This window comes from Triturus cristatus, chromosome 12, assembly GCF_964204655.1.
Source record: "Triturus cristatus chromosome 12, aTriCri1.1, whole genome shotgun sequence".
NCBI lineage: Eukaryota > Metazoa > Chordata > Amphibia > Caudata > Salamandridae > Triturus > Triturus cristatus.
In genome coordinates, this window is record NC_140595.1 from 90,270,935 (window position 1) to 90,287,697 (window position 16,763).

General features: G+C 44.5%; 1 protein-coding gene across 5 annotated transcripts in view; it reads left to right on the forward strand.

Moving 5' to 3' along the window:
• Window positions 1-16,763, forward strand: part of FDPS (farnesyl diphosphate synthase) — a 46,190-nt gene that overhangs the window by 19,036 nt on the left and 10,391 nt on the right. For all 5 annotated transcript variants that reach the window (XM_085639100.1, XM_085639096.1, XM_085639099.1 and 2 more), the window contains 7 exons: window positions 785-925; window positions 2,395-2,475; window positions 3,339-3,461; window positions 4,003-4,091; window positions 6,838-6,910; window positions 8,506-8,583; window positions 15,187-15,321. In XM_085639100.1, coding sequence (XP_085495226.1) covers window positions 785-925; window positions 2,395-2,475; window positions 3,339-3,461; window positions 4,003-4,091; window positions 6,838-6,910; window positions 8,506-8,583; window positions 15,187-15,321 — 720 coding nt within the window. The remainder of the gene's footprint in view (window positions 1-784; window positions 926-2,394; window positions 2,476-3,338; window positions 3,462-4,002; window positions 4,092-6,837; window positions 6,911-8,505; window positions 8,584-15,186; window positions 15,322-16,763) is intronic.

Here is a 16,763-nt window from a genome sequence, read left to right on the forward strand (position 1 = left end):
GCAGTCACATGGATGAAGTCTGGTGCATGTGATTATATACAAGCCCCAGAGTAAAATGAGTGTTTACCACTCTTCATCCACCATCTGTGTTGCTGCTCTGTCCTGGTTTACTTTGAATCCTTACCTTGTACTTGTTCATCCGGCTTCCGCCTTTAGCTTTCTTAATTCCCTCAGTCTACTTGTCTCATTCTTGCTTCCCTACCTCATGGCCTTCCCTCCTGCATTTGTTACTTTAAAAAAAAAAAAAGTTACGATTTTTTTTTCTCTTCACTTCTCGCTAGGCTTTCCCACATCTTAACATTCATTTAAAGTGCTTCATTATTCAAGTTCTCCTATCTTTATTACAAGGAACACTTCCTTTCTTTAGAACTCCAAGAATGAAGACCTAAAGAGAGAACATGTTTTGGGTAGTTTCTGGTACATGTCTCATTGCAATGTGTTTTTTTTTTTATTTTTTTTAAAAAAAGGCCATTAATCATAATTTATTTGGAATGAAACCTACAAAATTTCTGCCAGCATTCAGTAAATTATAAAATGGGCACCAAATTCATAGGTCAACAACCAAAAATATCAGAAATTGTAAATAAGCCGGACTCCTTCGTAAATGAAACCTTTGAGGCATTTAATGAAAGTTCAAGCAAATTAATGCTACCAGTTTGAATGTGTTTAATGTCAGCTGTAGTAAACGTGGCACCATCACTGGATGTGTGGGTCTGTGCTGATTCATAGTTTCTGCTGAAGGGAATAATTCAGCAGTGTTTGTTTCAATGTTGTGTCACTGCAGGTGGTGGAGTACACAACGCCAGGTGGAAAAAACAATCGCGGCCTGACTGTACTCGCAGCCTACCGAGAGCTGGCGGGACCAGAGTTACAGAAGCCGGGAAATCTCCAGTGTGTGCTGGCTGTGGGATGGTGCATTGAGCTGGTGAGTAAGGCTGTGTTGTCTGCCACCCGATTGCGTCATAAGGCAACCGATGTTGTGACTCTAGTGGGGTGTGGGGCTTGTCAAGTGTGGCGTAGACTGTAAAGCACTAGTGGGGTATGGGGCTTGTCAAGTGTTGGGCAGTGTAAAGCGCTAGTGGGGTATGGGACTTGTCAAGTGTCGGGCAGTGTAAAGCACTAGTGGGGTATGGGGCTTGTCGGCAGAGTGTAAAGCACTAGTGGGGTATGGGGCTGGTCGAGTGTTGGGCAGAGTGTAAAGCACTAGTAGGGTATGGGGCTTGTTGAGTGTCGGGCATGGTGTAAAGCACTAGTGGGGTATGGGGCTTGTTGAGTGTCGGGCATGGTGTAAAGCACTAGTGGGGTATTGGGCTGGTCGAGTGTCGGGCATGGTGTAAAGCACTAGTGGGGTATGGGGCTTGTCGAGTGTCGGGCAGAGTGTAAAGCACTAGTAGGGTATTGGGCTGGTCGAGTGTCGGGCATGGTGTAAAGCACTAGTGGGGTATGGGGCTTGTCGAGTGTCGGGCATGGTGTAAAGCACTAGTGGGGTATGGGGCTGGTCGAGTGTCGGGCAGAGTGTACAGCACCTGATTGATCAGTGAGTGCCGTAAGACTAGGGAACAGACTTTGAGGAAACACTGATGTTATCAAATGCCCTTCAATATCAGACTTTACAGCGTGGGCCTTTACCCTGCCGGCATACAACGCGTTCAGCCCTTTACAACATGTTTTAATGCCACGCATGCCTTTACCCCACAATGCTGTTGTAAAGGCTCATGCTTTTCTCTATCTCCTATATAATATGCTCTAAACACATTTTTTTTTTCTCTTGTCCGCTGGAAGGGGGTGGGCGGGGGCACCTGAACGAGGGGCTCGCCTAGTCTTTGGGCTCATTCATTGACTGAGAGAGACTTTGGGACTGATTCATTTTGCATGTGTGGGAGGTGGTTCACAGGATAAAGACAGCAGCATGTGTAACTGGGTTCATTGGAAGCAATGTTTGAGAGGAATCCCACAGGCCCTTAGGAGAAGCCAAGTTTAAGATCAGAAAGCATGAATGGCTCCGTACATGCTTTGCGCATGAGCGGAGATCTTCATGTCCAATAAGATGCCGAATATCTGGGTTTTGTTGGCCCATGATATTTTGGAGGGAAAACCCAGGAACCAGGGCAAGCTTGACTTGGTATCTAGTCCTCATTGAAAAAGACCGCTGAAGTGCAGCCACCTTCCTCATCCGGTCACTTTTTAGTAGGGATTGGGGTGATGCTTAAAGGAGAAATAATTGCTTCCTCTCCACAAGAACCCTTCCGGAGCAGTCGTCAGTGAAAACATAGTCCTCACCAGTGGTTGAAAACCCTAAATAAACATACCTAGAAGTTGCCACAACGAGTCCCGTAATAGGCCTGTTTCACTTGTACCTGTTCACTCTGAAGTATCTTTTTTGCTTCCCTGCAGCTCCAAGCGTTCTTTCTGGTGGCTGATGACATCATGGACTATTCAGTGATGCGGCGAGGGAAACCCTGCTGGTACAAAAAGGTGAGGGTCCGAGGGTGTAAATAGGTGCTGCAAGGTCTGTGGTTACTACATTATGCCAGAGGAAGCGGGCTTGTTTAAAAGCGGCATATCACTTATTTGCTTTTGTAAAGTAATCTAGTGTATATGTGTAACTTTTATTTGTGGTTTAGAATGTGCACTTTGGTGACCACATAGTCTTCCCTTGAGAGATGAGACATGCTTGTGAGTGGGAGCTCTTTCTTTTGGCCAGCCCTATAAAGTGGGGGAGGATTGTTGGGAAGCCTTTTGGCAGAAAGCCTAGCCTGTTTAATTACCAGAACCATCTTTTTCAGTACTTAATGAATCTGGTAACTTGCTCTGCACATTTTATCTGCTTGCCACATTTAATTTGGCAAAAATGTCCAGCGCCCCAAAGTTCTTCTGAGGAGCTCCAGAATGCCATGGTCACACAATGGCACTTCATGGATCTTTAGCCCAGGTTCATTTTCACAGCCCCTTTGTCGCTGTTTTGTTTCTGTTCATCCTTCATTCTTTCATTTCTGCCTTTTTTTTTTTTTTTCCCCCACCCTTGCTCTGTCTGGGATGAGCGTCTGACAAAATTAGTCCCAGAGCTCACCACTGCCTGAAAGTAAGAAGATCTCCCTCCCCCTGCAGTCTAGCAGCTTTATGTTGGCAGTGCTTGGGTGTACTGTGGTTAAATCTGTCGCATTGTCTCCGGGTTAGATCTAATCTCCAAGAGGATAGGCCATGGAGATGGTTTCTGCCTACCCTTTCCTGAATCTCGGATTGCTCTTAGACAGCAGTCCATACACTGCTCGTGTGCATGCAGCCGGAGTGACGAGCATGCGTGGTGATCCTTGCTTTAACCATCTCTTCTGTTCCAGGGTGGCATAGGCCTGAGTGCCATCAACGACTCCTTCCTTCTTGAAGCATGTATATACCGCCTACTGAAGAAATACTGTCGCCAGCAGCCCTATTACCTCAACCTGCTTGAGCTCTTCCTACAGGTAAGAGTAGCCAATCTGCTCTTTCCTTTTGTTACTTGATCTCTGCCCTGTGTTTTTCTCCTTGCTCACTCTTCTCCTCCGCTTTCTTTCACTTCTTGACTTTTCGTGCTGCCTGTACAGTTTCCCTTCTACTCCCATTCAGTCCACTGTATCTCTTTTCAAGCTTACCTGCTCTCTCGCTTTCCCTTAATAGACTTGTTCGTCCACTCTGTTTCAGCCTACTCTGCATCCCTTGTCTGGTTTACTCTATCACTTTTTTTTAAATCCTAAAATTGCTATCACCATTTTTGTTCTCCATCACTCTTGTCCTTTTTAAAGGCATGATGTTATTGGTCCTTCGTCTGTTTACTCTGTACTTGCCACCATAGGTACATATTGTATTTGTTTCGTTCCATTGTGTGTGTTCTACTCTGTTTTCCTCTACCTGTTCTGGCTTCCTTTCCTAGGCCCAAGCTTGTTCTCTGACCTTTTCCAGTGTTGCCATGTTTTGCAGGTGAAACTATTTTGTAAAATTGAACCAGTGTTTGTTTCTTTCGCACAGACTACCTACAATACTGAGCTTGGCCAGTCCTTGGATATAAACACCGCAGAGCCCGGCAAGGTTGACTTTACCCGGTTCACAGAGCAGAGGTGGGTGTGATGGATGAGCGAAGGAGCCTATGATCCCTGTACATTTGAGTGGGAGCTCCAGAACCCAGCACTGTGACTGGTGTAAGTTGTACTGTGAGCAAATTGGTCCAGGAACCCTGTATTGTGAGTGAGAATGGAATGCTATATTGTAGGCTCTGTCTTAAACAACAGTCTGCATTCTTCACCACAACTTTGTAGATCCCTCCCCTTCCAGTCACATGCTTGAAAATGTATTCCCCGCCACCCCTTGTTCCGACCATCTTCCCCAAAACTGTTCAGATGATCAATTGGGTAGATAACTCCACTTGAGACTGCCCCTCCCTTTCTCTAAAAGTTTACTTCTATTCTGTTTTTCACTCCCCAAGTTTTTACACTGTAAATATTCACAAGTCTTTTGGTTGAGCGATACTAATTAGATAAGCTACACTTTAAACTCTTGCTGTAAGTGGGGGTCCCATTGAAGCATACAAAGAAAGTGATGGATGGGGTGCTTTAATACCAGTCACTGGTGATTACTCTTGGCTGCATCCCAGTCTGTCATTATTTTGACCCAGTCTTGCACAAATCAATCTTGCTCTTCTTTAGTGGTAAGAGTCCAGCCAAACCACCAGGTCAGGTTCCTCCTGAAGTGGTACACAAGGACATAAGACTGGTTTTCCCTTGATTGGAGCTCATCAGTTAGGGGCAGCTTGGTTCCAGTGGCATAGTGCTCACGGAACCCACGTCTGGGGGATACCCTTCCTAAGCCACCCGCATGAGGCACTACAACCAGCAGCGAATGTGTGTGCGTGTGTGTGTATAATGTATGTAGTTACAGTTGGCACCTAGTATCCATAGGAACAGCAATATAACTTTTGGTATCGTTTGACCAATCTTCATGAAATTTTCCCAAACAGTTGTCAAAGTAGGTTCTGTGTGTCATGGAGAGTTTGGGGGTGATCCTGCAGTGGGTACCGAGAAATAGGGGCGTGAAAAAAAGGATGCATTTGTAATATTAATTCCCATAGGAACATGTTGCCGAACCTACAGCCCAAATTGCTGGACGGAATTACACCAAATTTGGCAGAAAGGCAGATGTTCTTACTCAGATTGTGATATTTGGTGTTAATCCGTTCAATAGTTTTTCAGAAATGTAAGAAGAAAAAGATAGATACATCTCTGGTTGCGAAGCCTTTGCGGAAAAAAGACGATCGTATAGGGAAAAACACTGCTCTGATTGGCTGCCAACACTTCAACACGGAAGTGTTGGCAGCCATCTTGGGACTCTGCTTCAGAGTCCTAGAAAAAAAGTGAAAATAAAGAAAAGGGGGCAGGGTAGGAATACCCAGACCTCCAAGCCATTGTTTTGGGGTCCCCCTGGAACCCCGCCATGGCACAAAAGCATTTTTTTTTAATTTAAATAAAAAACATTTGCTGCGATATTCACAAATTTGCAGGGAAAAACAAAAAGCATGTGCGGTCTCCCGCTCTTGCTTTCAAATAACCCCCGGTTGGGCCAGGTCCCGGGGGCATATAATAAATATAGGAGGGGGGCACACAGGTCCCCCTTCCTCAGGCTATCGAAAGCCCCGGGGACCACCAGCTCCCTGGGGCAGTTTTTGTTATGAATGTGGCTGGGCCCAATGGGCCTGTCTGCAACCCCGTGGGCCACCATCTCCCTGGGGCTATTTCCAATTATGTGGTGGGAGGGTGCCTCGTGGACACACCTCCCATAGGCTAAAATGAGTAACAAAGTGTGGGGGGGAGCACCGCCCCCTCCCCCCACGCAGCCCCGGGGACCGCCACCTACCTGGGGGACACATACAATAATTAAAGGGGTCCATTGCGGACCCCTGGGACCGGGAAACACCACCTCCCCGGGTCCAATCTGAATAAAGGAGAGGGGCGCGTGGCCCCCCTCCAAAATCCCTACATAGCCCTTGAAGATTACCACCCCCCCAGGACCGGCTCTAGCAGTGTTCCAGGGTGCCCATCTCGGGACATTGCAGTTTGTTATGGCTTGGTGGGAGAAAACACTGCTCTGCTTTATTAAAAATGCTCTTGCTTCCACGAAGCTGCGCAGAATTGCTTTTGGTCAGAGGGAGCTGCATGTGCAGCAGCTCCCTCTGTCCATAAGCAATTCTGGCTACCTCAAGAGGAGGGCAGAGAGAGCTGCCTAACTATAATGTCCCTATAACCTTTGTTTTTTTCAGTGAATGAATATATATATATATTACAGTGGTCTCGGATAAGTCTGATCTTGAAAACAATGAGGTAATGGGTGGGTGTGAAATAGATGGAGTGCCTTGAGGCGGGAAGGGCGCATTTTGTTGTCTTGGACAGCAGCGTGGTGGGTGAGGATGAAGGGGGCAATCGAAGGCATTGAGTTTTTATTTTTTGCCTTGTTAGAGAATCTAGTATGTGGACTATTTTAGTTTGCGAAGCAGGTGGAGGGTTTATTACCTGCATAGCACAGGGTATGTACCTCTTCCTGAGCGGTGTGAAAAGTCTTTCTTTTAGGAGCTTTGGATAAGGCTTTGCCTCAAGGGGTTGCTGTACAGCGCTATTGAAGCGAAACTTAAAAAAGAGGACACTTAGGGAGGCACATCGATTATTGTGGTAGAACGAGGTGCTTAGGGCTGCTTTGCCCCTCTTGTGAACAGTAGTTTTGCTGCACTGCACTCCAATTACTTGTTTACTCTTAATTTGATCAACTTTTTAAATACATTTAAAAATTGTTCCTTTTTTTTTTTTTTTTTTTTATTAGGTACAAAGCCATTGTTAAATACAAAACGGCCTTCTATTCGTTCTACCTTCCAGTTGCTGCAGCCATGTACATGGTGAGTGGACAAGCAGTGTTTATCTGTGCAGGGGGAGGGTGCCTGTATTTCAGTTTCTCCTTCGATTCCCAGGCTGACCAAGGATAAAGAGGGCCAATATTGTTGTATAGCTTTTTAGTAGGTTACAGTCCCCGAAGGAAAATACTTTATCAAATTATTTTGTCCCTCACTAGTCAGTCCCCTATTTTGCTCCCCCAGATTGTTTGTTACTTCCCCCACCACTCCTCATCCTGCTTTTCCTACCCCAGCTCTCTCTGTTACTCCCCCGCCGCAGTCTCCTCTTTACTACTCCCTGCTCCTCCGTGGCATTGAGCAGCTCTGCTTACCCCACATCTCCATTTCTTACCCACCCCATTATTTTCTCTTCGTTCTTTGAATTGTCTTTTTCAGAGGGATCGATAGCGACAGTTAGCTACGTGATAGATAATTTCTCTATAGCATACTTTTGCACACTTTTCAGGTTGTTTATAACCATCTTTTAACAGTGACTTACAAGTAAATCAAATGGCCACCTCCTCATCATGGCTCCTATGTCTTCATGCAAGGCCCAGCCATTCTTCCATTTTGGATATTTGGGTTATGTGCTTATTTATTTTTGACTGATGCTGTTCTGCAGTGCCAACAAGAAATGGTAAAGCCAAAGGGTACGCCATAGCCTTTCCAGGCTAAGTCCTTTTAGCTATACCACTGCATACGTGTGCGTTTGTGGGTTTTTTTCTTCTTCTTAAATTTGCATGTATATTTGGGGATGCATTGTTTGCTTTCGAAATAAAAATCACTAATCTTGTTTTTTTTTTTCTGCATGTGTTTGCATACATAAAAAAAAAGGCATAAAAAAAAGGTTTCTGAGATCATTACAGATTTTTAAAATTTTGCAAGCTTCTGCACAGTTTTATCTGAACCAGTCAGTACTTGACTTTTTCACAGTAGAACCACTGTCAGTAATGCAGGATGAGCTTACAGCTCATTGTATATATTTTGGTAGCTCAACTTAACCGCTTAGGTTTTGGGCTAATGAACTATATACATAAATTTAGCATCTTCAACAAAATTACTTTCCTATTCCACTGTTGCCTTAGAGGCCAACCTGTCCCACAAATGTACTGCAAATAGGCAGACAACTATTTGTTGATGCAGGAGGTGGAGGCTACTTGTCCTAAGTGCAAAATGAATGAAAGCTGCTTGTCCTTGTCGCCATAAAATGTCCTAGACGGTGTGGCTTTGGGAATGCCCCAACCCTGGCTGATATAAAGTTTTTAGAAAAATAATGTGTATTGTTTACTGTGTACCTCCATGTAATCCTCACTGGCTCCCCAGTTTCCTCATTAAAACCTCCAAGGACCTATTTAAAGTTTCGAAAAGCTTTTGGCAGAACTTCATTTTATTAGATCCTGTTATAAAGGAAATCTCTTCACTCCACAGGGTAGCAAGAATCATCCTGCATCTTAGAATAATTTAAAAAAAAATGTATTAGTAATATTAGCACCACATACACACAGAAAAGAGAATACTCATGGAGTGAAACTATACGCTCAAGGACTGAAGCAAAGCGTTCTGCTTCTGCAGATTGTATTGACTATTCCTTCTTTCCTCAGGCCGGCATTGACGGAGAGGAAGAACACGAACATGCGAAAGCCATCCTGCTGGAGATGGGCGAGTTTTTCCAGATTCAGGTACTGGGCACTGCCCTGTTATGTAATCGAAGGAGGGGCTGATTGTGAGAGCGCCTTCACGCGTCCTAGTTGGCAAGAGTGTGAAGCGTTTGGGATGACACCTAGATCTGTCCTTGTTTGTGTAACTGTGACTCATGCACAGTTTGAAAGTTCTCTGAAGGTAGAGGTGTCCAAGCTCCAAGGGAGAGCTGAGCCAGAAAGGAGCTATGGATCTGCTTCGCCTTAAGAGCAAAACTACGAGCTGATCCATTGCTAACCCATCATGTCTACTAGAAATAACTCTCACTTTGTGGTCTGCATACAAGTAAACATGCATATCCTGTGTAATTAAACCTGTTCAGTTCCCATTTTATTCCTACTCTTGTCCGTTATGCAAGGTGATGCTCCTTTTTTATTTTTTAAATGATTTTTATCAAGCTGCACAATGAAATCCGGAGAGAGATTTCTTCCCTTAATTGGTCATCAACAGTTTTAAGTATGCTCTGTTGGAAGAACAATCTTCATGACTCTTTGATAGAAGAATACATCTGTATAGTGCTGGAGCAAGGAAGCTTCAGTCCTACATGCATTGTATTCATACATATATGAAGGTGTGAACCAATAGGCAGACGACCGATGCAGTGTACATAGTTGTTCAACAGACAACAATCATTATAATGCAAAGACATCGCTGTGGGATCCCAATGGTTGTGTGTACACGAGTTTCCAACAATAAAAAGAGGCTCAAAGAGTCTGGCCACCCTTATGGTTAAATTCTAGGTATCAACCAATTGGGAATGTTTTTTGATGTTTCGACCCCAAGCAATTTATAGGGGGTCTCCTCAGGACGTCATCAGACTATCACAGCTGTGTGAATAGAAACAGAGGAACGGGGGGTCACAGCTCAATTACTTATTATGTAAGACTAAAGCAGTGGCAACTCTGTTAAGTCCACTAACTTGACGCGTTCAATCAATTCCTAAAATATGCTACGATTAAGTAGAATAAAGCGGGCCAACCATTAGCCAAACCTAATGTCCTATCATTTAAACTTTAAAACAACTCGAAGTTGGCAGGGAGGTCCATGCAATCGTGCCAAAAGTGCTCTTTAGGCTGGGGTTAAGTGATCTAAAAGCACACATGAATATGTGGCCGAGGCCACAGCGTCCCCAGGAGGGAGGGCAACACCTCTATGAGAATATTACTTGCTGTTCCCATATCCAACTAGAATGGCACCCAAATAGGTTATACCAAATCGTATCATATTAAGCGTGTGGCATCCAAGTTATCCAAAGTGCTAAAGTAAAATACTTACATTGATAGGTAGGCATATAGCCTGTAACAGTTGCTGTGTCACCTCACAGTGGGAAATGCCCAAAGAGGCATGCACAAGACTCGCTAGTGCCGCGCTATACCAGTGCAGTAGCCAGGCAGGTCAAAATCAAATGTTAGCTAAGTCTGTGGTTACGACAATCCCAAGAATAGATCGGACTAAAGCATCCTTGTGCAACCGTATCCTACTTAAATGGCATGCAATCTGGTTTTCCCAGATCATACTGGAGAATTCAACGATTAATCAGTAACAACCCCAAGAACGTGGCATGAAATTTCTCAAAAGTGCTGTATACAAATGCTTACTTAAATGGCTCGAAAATGCATAACGGTCGCTGTGTCGCCTCTCAAAGCGGCATACACCGGAATTGATGATGCCGCTCTGCGCTGCAAAGTCACTGCACTATTGATTCACGCTTTAAACACCTTTTATATGTATGGATACAATATATGTACGACAAACTTCCTTGGTCCAGCACTTTATTGATGTATTCTTTTATCAAAGAGTTGTGATTATTCTTCCAACAGTGTAGACTTAATACTGTTGATGAATTAAGCTAAAATAGCTAATATTTTCTATTGATGTTTAGAACCCTCTAATTTCTGTATGAGGTTTCTTGCCTTGAATAAGACCTATGCGATGTTTTGCATCGCTTGATATACACATTTACACAGGTCTTGTGGGCGTATTGGGTTGTTCTTGTGATTAAGGTATATCTTCAGTTAATTGAGCCCCATGTTTGTCCTGAGGTTACCTTGGCTCGTTCGTCTATCCAAAAAGGTTCTCGTGGAAGCGGGATATAACGGGTGGAGATTTATAAGCCCACGTTCCTGGAGTATAATACCAGTTCACAGCCCTAACAATAGTTTTTGCAAGAATTAGATGAACTAGCGACCCAGTCCTTCTAAGGTTGGTCCTTGGGTACCTTTTTAGGTCTCGCTGAGCCAGCGCATGCGCTGCTCTGCGAGGAATTTAGTAAACGGGGTTTTAAAAGTGCTACTAGAGGCTTTTCCTGGCCTCAAGCTTGCGTGCACAGGCGCAGCTGCCATGTGGGTTTCTGTCAAGGCTCATTAAGCCTTGCATGCCTCTCTCCGCGCTTCAATTCCCTCTTCCTCCCCCACCACAGATCGCGTCACTCTGCTGGCCTCCACTCCTCCCCCCCCCCCCCCCCCCACCCCCGCCTCTCTATACAGCAGCAGGCCGTAGCGTGTTTTTTTTTTTTTTCTCTTCATTTTCTTCCTCCACAGTTTCTCAACCTGTTTTCTTTACTTCAGACATTGCAGAGTACTTGCGCTGTATTTAGCAATAGTCAGTCGGCATTGGCAAGATAGTGTAATCATTGTGTCATGGCACCCGGTTGCCTGCAATCGCAGTAAAATGTCTCTTAAAGTGCAGTTTAATCACCGGATGTCACTTCCACACCGTAGCTCTTTTCAAAATCCACCAAAAGCGATGATGTTCCGTCTTTACCAGACCAAACACGGCAACATAATTGCCGTGCACATAGAAATGGCCTTTACGGGCTCTTTGAAACCTGCGGTATTTGCTGAAAAGAAACCTACCCTACATACTGACACCGCACCAGAGTGCATGACTTTTGTTTCATCTACAATTTCAATAAAAAAAAAAGTATCCCGCTAGCAGGTTTTCGTCCGTTTTGCAGATCTTGACAATAAAAAGACTTTAATATCACTCTTGTTCAGCCCTCAGCAGCTTGGTAAAATTATCTGAAGAGACTGATTTCTCACAGTAGGGTCTGCAGCCGTGTTTCATGACATCATTGAGCAAGCACGTGCTGGTATTAGCAACTCCCCACTTAATTTCTGCAGGAAACTACTTTGGGCTACACGGCGAAATTACAATATCGACCTACCAATCGAGGTTAATTTTCAAAATCCAAAAATATATGCATTTTGTCGTTCTGGAATCCCAATTCTCATTAGAATACCAGGCAAGTAGTGACGATCACTGAAAAAATATCCCATCGACTCTCCTAAGATAACACATTAATTCAATATGCTCACGTACATTTGATTTTTGTAGATATGGATCTGTATGCTTTCACATATTTGTAAATCCTATTAACATTGTAATTGTAATTAAAAAGACCTATATTTTGTAATAGCCCTTATTTAAAGGTTTGCATGATTTATGGCAGTTAAATTAAATTGATTTAGATCATTATCTGTCCTAGATAATACTGCTCCGCTACTGGAATCGCTAGTATTAAGTATTTTTTAGTAGTCAATTGTTCCCAGAAATCAAGCGTTTCGTTCAGAAATAATTTTCAAACATGAAATTACAGTAATTTTATGACTAAGTGGCGTCAGTGGTCAAACTAATCGAGCAAGAATGTTCACTACCCATAGCAAATCAATGGTCCCTTCTTAATATGAGCTAAATAAGAATTGTGCGAACAACGTTGGCTTTGCAACGACAGACGTGTTGCTTTTTAAGGCCCATACATTGCAGTGCCCCTTACTGGTATTCTGCCTTACTTGGGTTTTCCAAAGAAGCTGTGTCAAGACAGGAGGACAATCATCAGGTCGTCATACATACATACTATTGGGGTGCTTAGGAGTCCAGTGCTTTGGGGGTCAAGATTTCCCACACACAATAAAATCCAGTATCCCTGGGTTTAGGATTTGCTGAGCATGAAATAGCATAAATTAAACATTTTTCAACTGTACAATGGGGAATAACATGCCGATGTTGGTGGTTTCTGCACTTAATTGCACATGTGCAGACATTTTTCCTCCTGTAAATTTCGTTGGGGGGATTGGCCTGCCCCGATTACCTGGGGAAACGTGTTAATGCAGTAATTACTGCAAACTTTTAATAATGATCCCTGCAAGAGTTTGCACAGGAATCAGGAAAAAAATAGGCCACTCGTACTGAGTGCCTATGTGCAAAGGGTGTGGTGTGGCCAATAAGCTCCCATTATATTTTCAACCGAGACCATTGAATTTCTCAAGAGACTTAACAAGACTCTTAAAAGCATGACTGGAAGTTGTGAATAGCCCCATTATTCATACAGCATGCACTCTGGACACAAACCTGTTTGCTACCTGGCGTCAGAGAAACAGGCAAGCATTGAACATTCTTTCGCTTTCTTCAAAAATAGGAAAAACAGTACATCCTCTAAGGCAGTCTTCACTTTTTAGGTCGAGCCTGCGAGGCATGCTGTATTGAGGTATGAACTTGAAGCTCCGCCCACTGTCCGTCCATTATTTTTCATTGGCGTGTGTCATTGTCTACTGTAAACTATGGCTTTTCATTGGTCAATAGGCTTAGTAGTCCCTCCTTAGTACTGCCTTGTCTTATTTTGTAACCTTCCATAAGGACACCCCCTGTTACGTGTGCTGTTACTCGGTAGGCTTTATTTACAGCCTCCGAGCACTGTTTTCTCAAATCGCTTTGTCCTGCCTGCTGTTGCAGGCAGGACACACTCTCTCCTAACGCTATTAAAACAAGCATTGGTATAGCCAATAGGTCTCACCTTTGGGACCTTATAAGTGTTTAACCATACAACAGTTGATGTTGTTGCACCAAGGATATTGTGCTGCATAACTAAATACTTATAAGGTCCCAAAAGCGAGACCTATTGGCTATGACAATGCTCGTTTCTTTTACGGCTTGTACATGGGGAAACAGCTAGTAGCTGTCACGCTTCTGTTGTTGGAGACCACCGTGGGAAGTCGGTAGTCAATCTGGGACCTGGTTCTTTCAGGATGCTTGCATGATGGGACTAGAAATGACCCTATTATGTAAATCGTACAGGCTAATAAATAATTCTAGGGGTTCTATAATCTTCCTCCTTTCTGCACCATACCCCCATTCCACCCCTCTGGGAGAACTTAAACCCACAGAGGGTGACGTGGGAGAGGACTTCATCCTGGATCGTCTTTGGAGGAGGAGGGAGGTAAAATCAGGTGCCTTCTGGAATGGAACTGTGGGCACTTTCCTTTGCAATGTGATGCACCTCAGCTCTTATGTTTGTCTTCAGTGGATCTTTGGTCTGAGGCAACCTATGTGACTCCTGGACACTGTCTCAGTGTCCTCACACAGGACCCAGTCAACTGGGGTTTCTGCAGGTCTTCTTGGGGGTCAGTGTACAGTGGCTCCTCCTGGCAGCTGTAGTCCACTGATTTGGATGGCTGGGCAGCGCTCCTCCTGTCTGATGGTCAAAGTAGCGACTGGATCATCAGGCTTACCGTACTTGGTACAGAGTATGGAAAGAATAGCTCTGTCGAGGTTCCACTTGGGATACAGGTTCTTCCACTTGTGCAGGCCTCCTAGCTGTCCAGATGACCAAGCCAGGAGAAAAGGCCAGGTACTGGCGGAGTGGGACAGTACATACACCCCCTCGTTGGTAGGTGTCCAATGCCGGAAGTTGTACAAGAGCAACAGCCTGTCCTTGATTCTAGCCAGTTTTGTGCACAGTTCTGAGCCCAGAGTCTGCAGTCAGACCGGTTTACTGCTGTTGCCAAGTGGAATGACCAAACCACAGGATGTGGTGAACTGGCGTGCTCACCTAGGACAGGGTAATCCTATAGTCTGCAAATGAAGTCGCTGGAATCCTCTGAACCCGCCCTCCAGATGCACATATTTCCAATAATGGGGGCAGAAATAGGGGCGTATGCAGGCTGAGTTCTCACTGGTTAAACACAAACATGACTACCCTTTTTACATTATGCTCCGCGTCCCAATGTACTCCATTATTCGCTTGTCCAGCTGTGAAAAACCACAACCCACGATAGGTGTACCCAGGCCCATGGCTCTGGTATTTACTAATTACATGGACCACTGCTAGTCTACTAGTTTGTTTGTTGATTTCATTCTACTTAGCAAACCCTGGGTAAAGTAAGACAACAGAGCTTTCCCAAGTCCTGCAGGGGACTTTTGTCCACCCCTCATTTATTAAATCTACCCTGTGCTTCTTGGAGTTCATTATTACATTAGAGCATCTTCAACTGGGCTGTCATTTCTTACCAACCTATTGTATCCTTTGTGGGAGGCAGCTAAAAATGCAAGCTTGATTTGAAATCTGGAGGAGCTACAAATCGGTTTTGGGCCCTTGATCTGACAACTGTGTGTCACATGTGCCTCCATCAATAGTACCTCTGTCTACATGCATCTTGTTTTACACTCACACCCCTTCCTCCCACAGGCCTTGAGATATTGTATTGTAATTGCATTTGTATAGCGCTTACTACCCCTGACGAGGCGTCGAAGCGCTTTTTCGGCGAGTAGCTAATATTATTACTAATATTGTTGCTCTTTTCATGTAGGATGATTTCCTGGACATCTACGGTGACCCCACGGTGACGGGCAAGATTGGCACAGATATTCAGGAGAACAAGTGCAGCTGGGTAGTGGTGGAGGCCTTGAAGCGTGTTTCACCTGAGCAGCGGCAGACCCTGGAGGTAGTACTGCATGACACACAGGGATGTGTATTCCACAATACACCATGTACTGGAAGAAAACCAGCTTTGGAACCTTTTTTATTTTGTCTCCACACACCTGTGCCATGCCTCTTGATATTAACTAGTTATGGGGTTTGTTTACATTGATTTGTATGCATCTGGTATTTGTATGCTTTAAACTATTCGCGGGCATAATTGCCCTTCACATGAATTGACCATTCTGGCGGCTAGTAGGTTCTTTGTCAGACTTTTGGGTCTTTCAAGCTACCTTATGCTCTTGAGTTCTCTAGGGTGCCATCTTCTCATGCATGTGTTTCAAATGGAACTTTCTCCAAAGTGTTTAATTGCTCTGTGTTGAATATGTACATTTAAGGGTTAAAGTATTACATACTAATATCACCATCATCTGCCTGCCAAGACTTCTAGGTTTCTGTTAATAAGTTTTGGTCTATATGTGTCGGCATCGGTTCGTCAATGTACTTCTGGAAAGGTGGTTCATGTGGAGGGACTGGACTTGAAGTCTCTCCCCCAGGGACATCCGCAATTCTTTCACTGCAGCTTGAGTGACGGAGTGCATAGTTGCTCATTCTCATTTCATCTCCTATCCTTAATAATTTGGAGTGCTTTAAATTTTGTAGTCAAATAGAATTTCAGGTTTTTGGTTTTCCACAAGATCCATGCAGTAGTCCAATTTTCATTTTTTAGTTTGTCTACCAGGCAGTCCAAGATGTCTGTTGGAGAAAATACATCTTGTCAGCTTACAGTGGGCTAGAGCCCGCCCCTTGCTTACCATTGGTTAGCTTTATTGTCACTCTCAATTGCCTGCTTTTTAATTGTTGGCTTGAGTGGGCTTTAATTCCTCTGCTTGTGGTTGTACCTCCCCTGGATCATGCGGTACAAAAGGGGGTGGTGATGGACGGAGCATCAGAACCAATCAAACACTCACACCCAGTCAATAGATCTGGGTTTGATCCATCACCGTTCTTTAGCCCACTCTGTCACCCCAGTTCAGACATGGCCATATGCAAATCAGTCTGACCCTGTGCCTCATGGGAACAGTCCAGCCCGAACTGCCAAGCCATGCCTTCCCTGGACCGGAAACAAGCTTCCTAGGACCGGTTTCTGGCATTTCAGCCGTCTTCAGCCAGGCTTGCTTGAATCCAGTGGCAAAGTGAGCAAGGGACTCACGTCTGAGCATACCCTGCCAACTTATGGCGAACAAAGCGGTACAAAAGGGGGTGGTGATGGACGGAGCATCAGAACCAATCAAACACTCACACCCAGTCAATAGATCTGGGTTTGATCCATCACCGTTCTTTAGCCCACTCTGTCACCCCAGTTCAGACATGGCCATATGCAAATCAGTCTGACCCTGTGCCTCATGGGAACAGTCCAGCCCGAACTGCCAAGCCATGCCTTCCCTGGACCGGAAACAAGCTTCC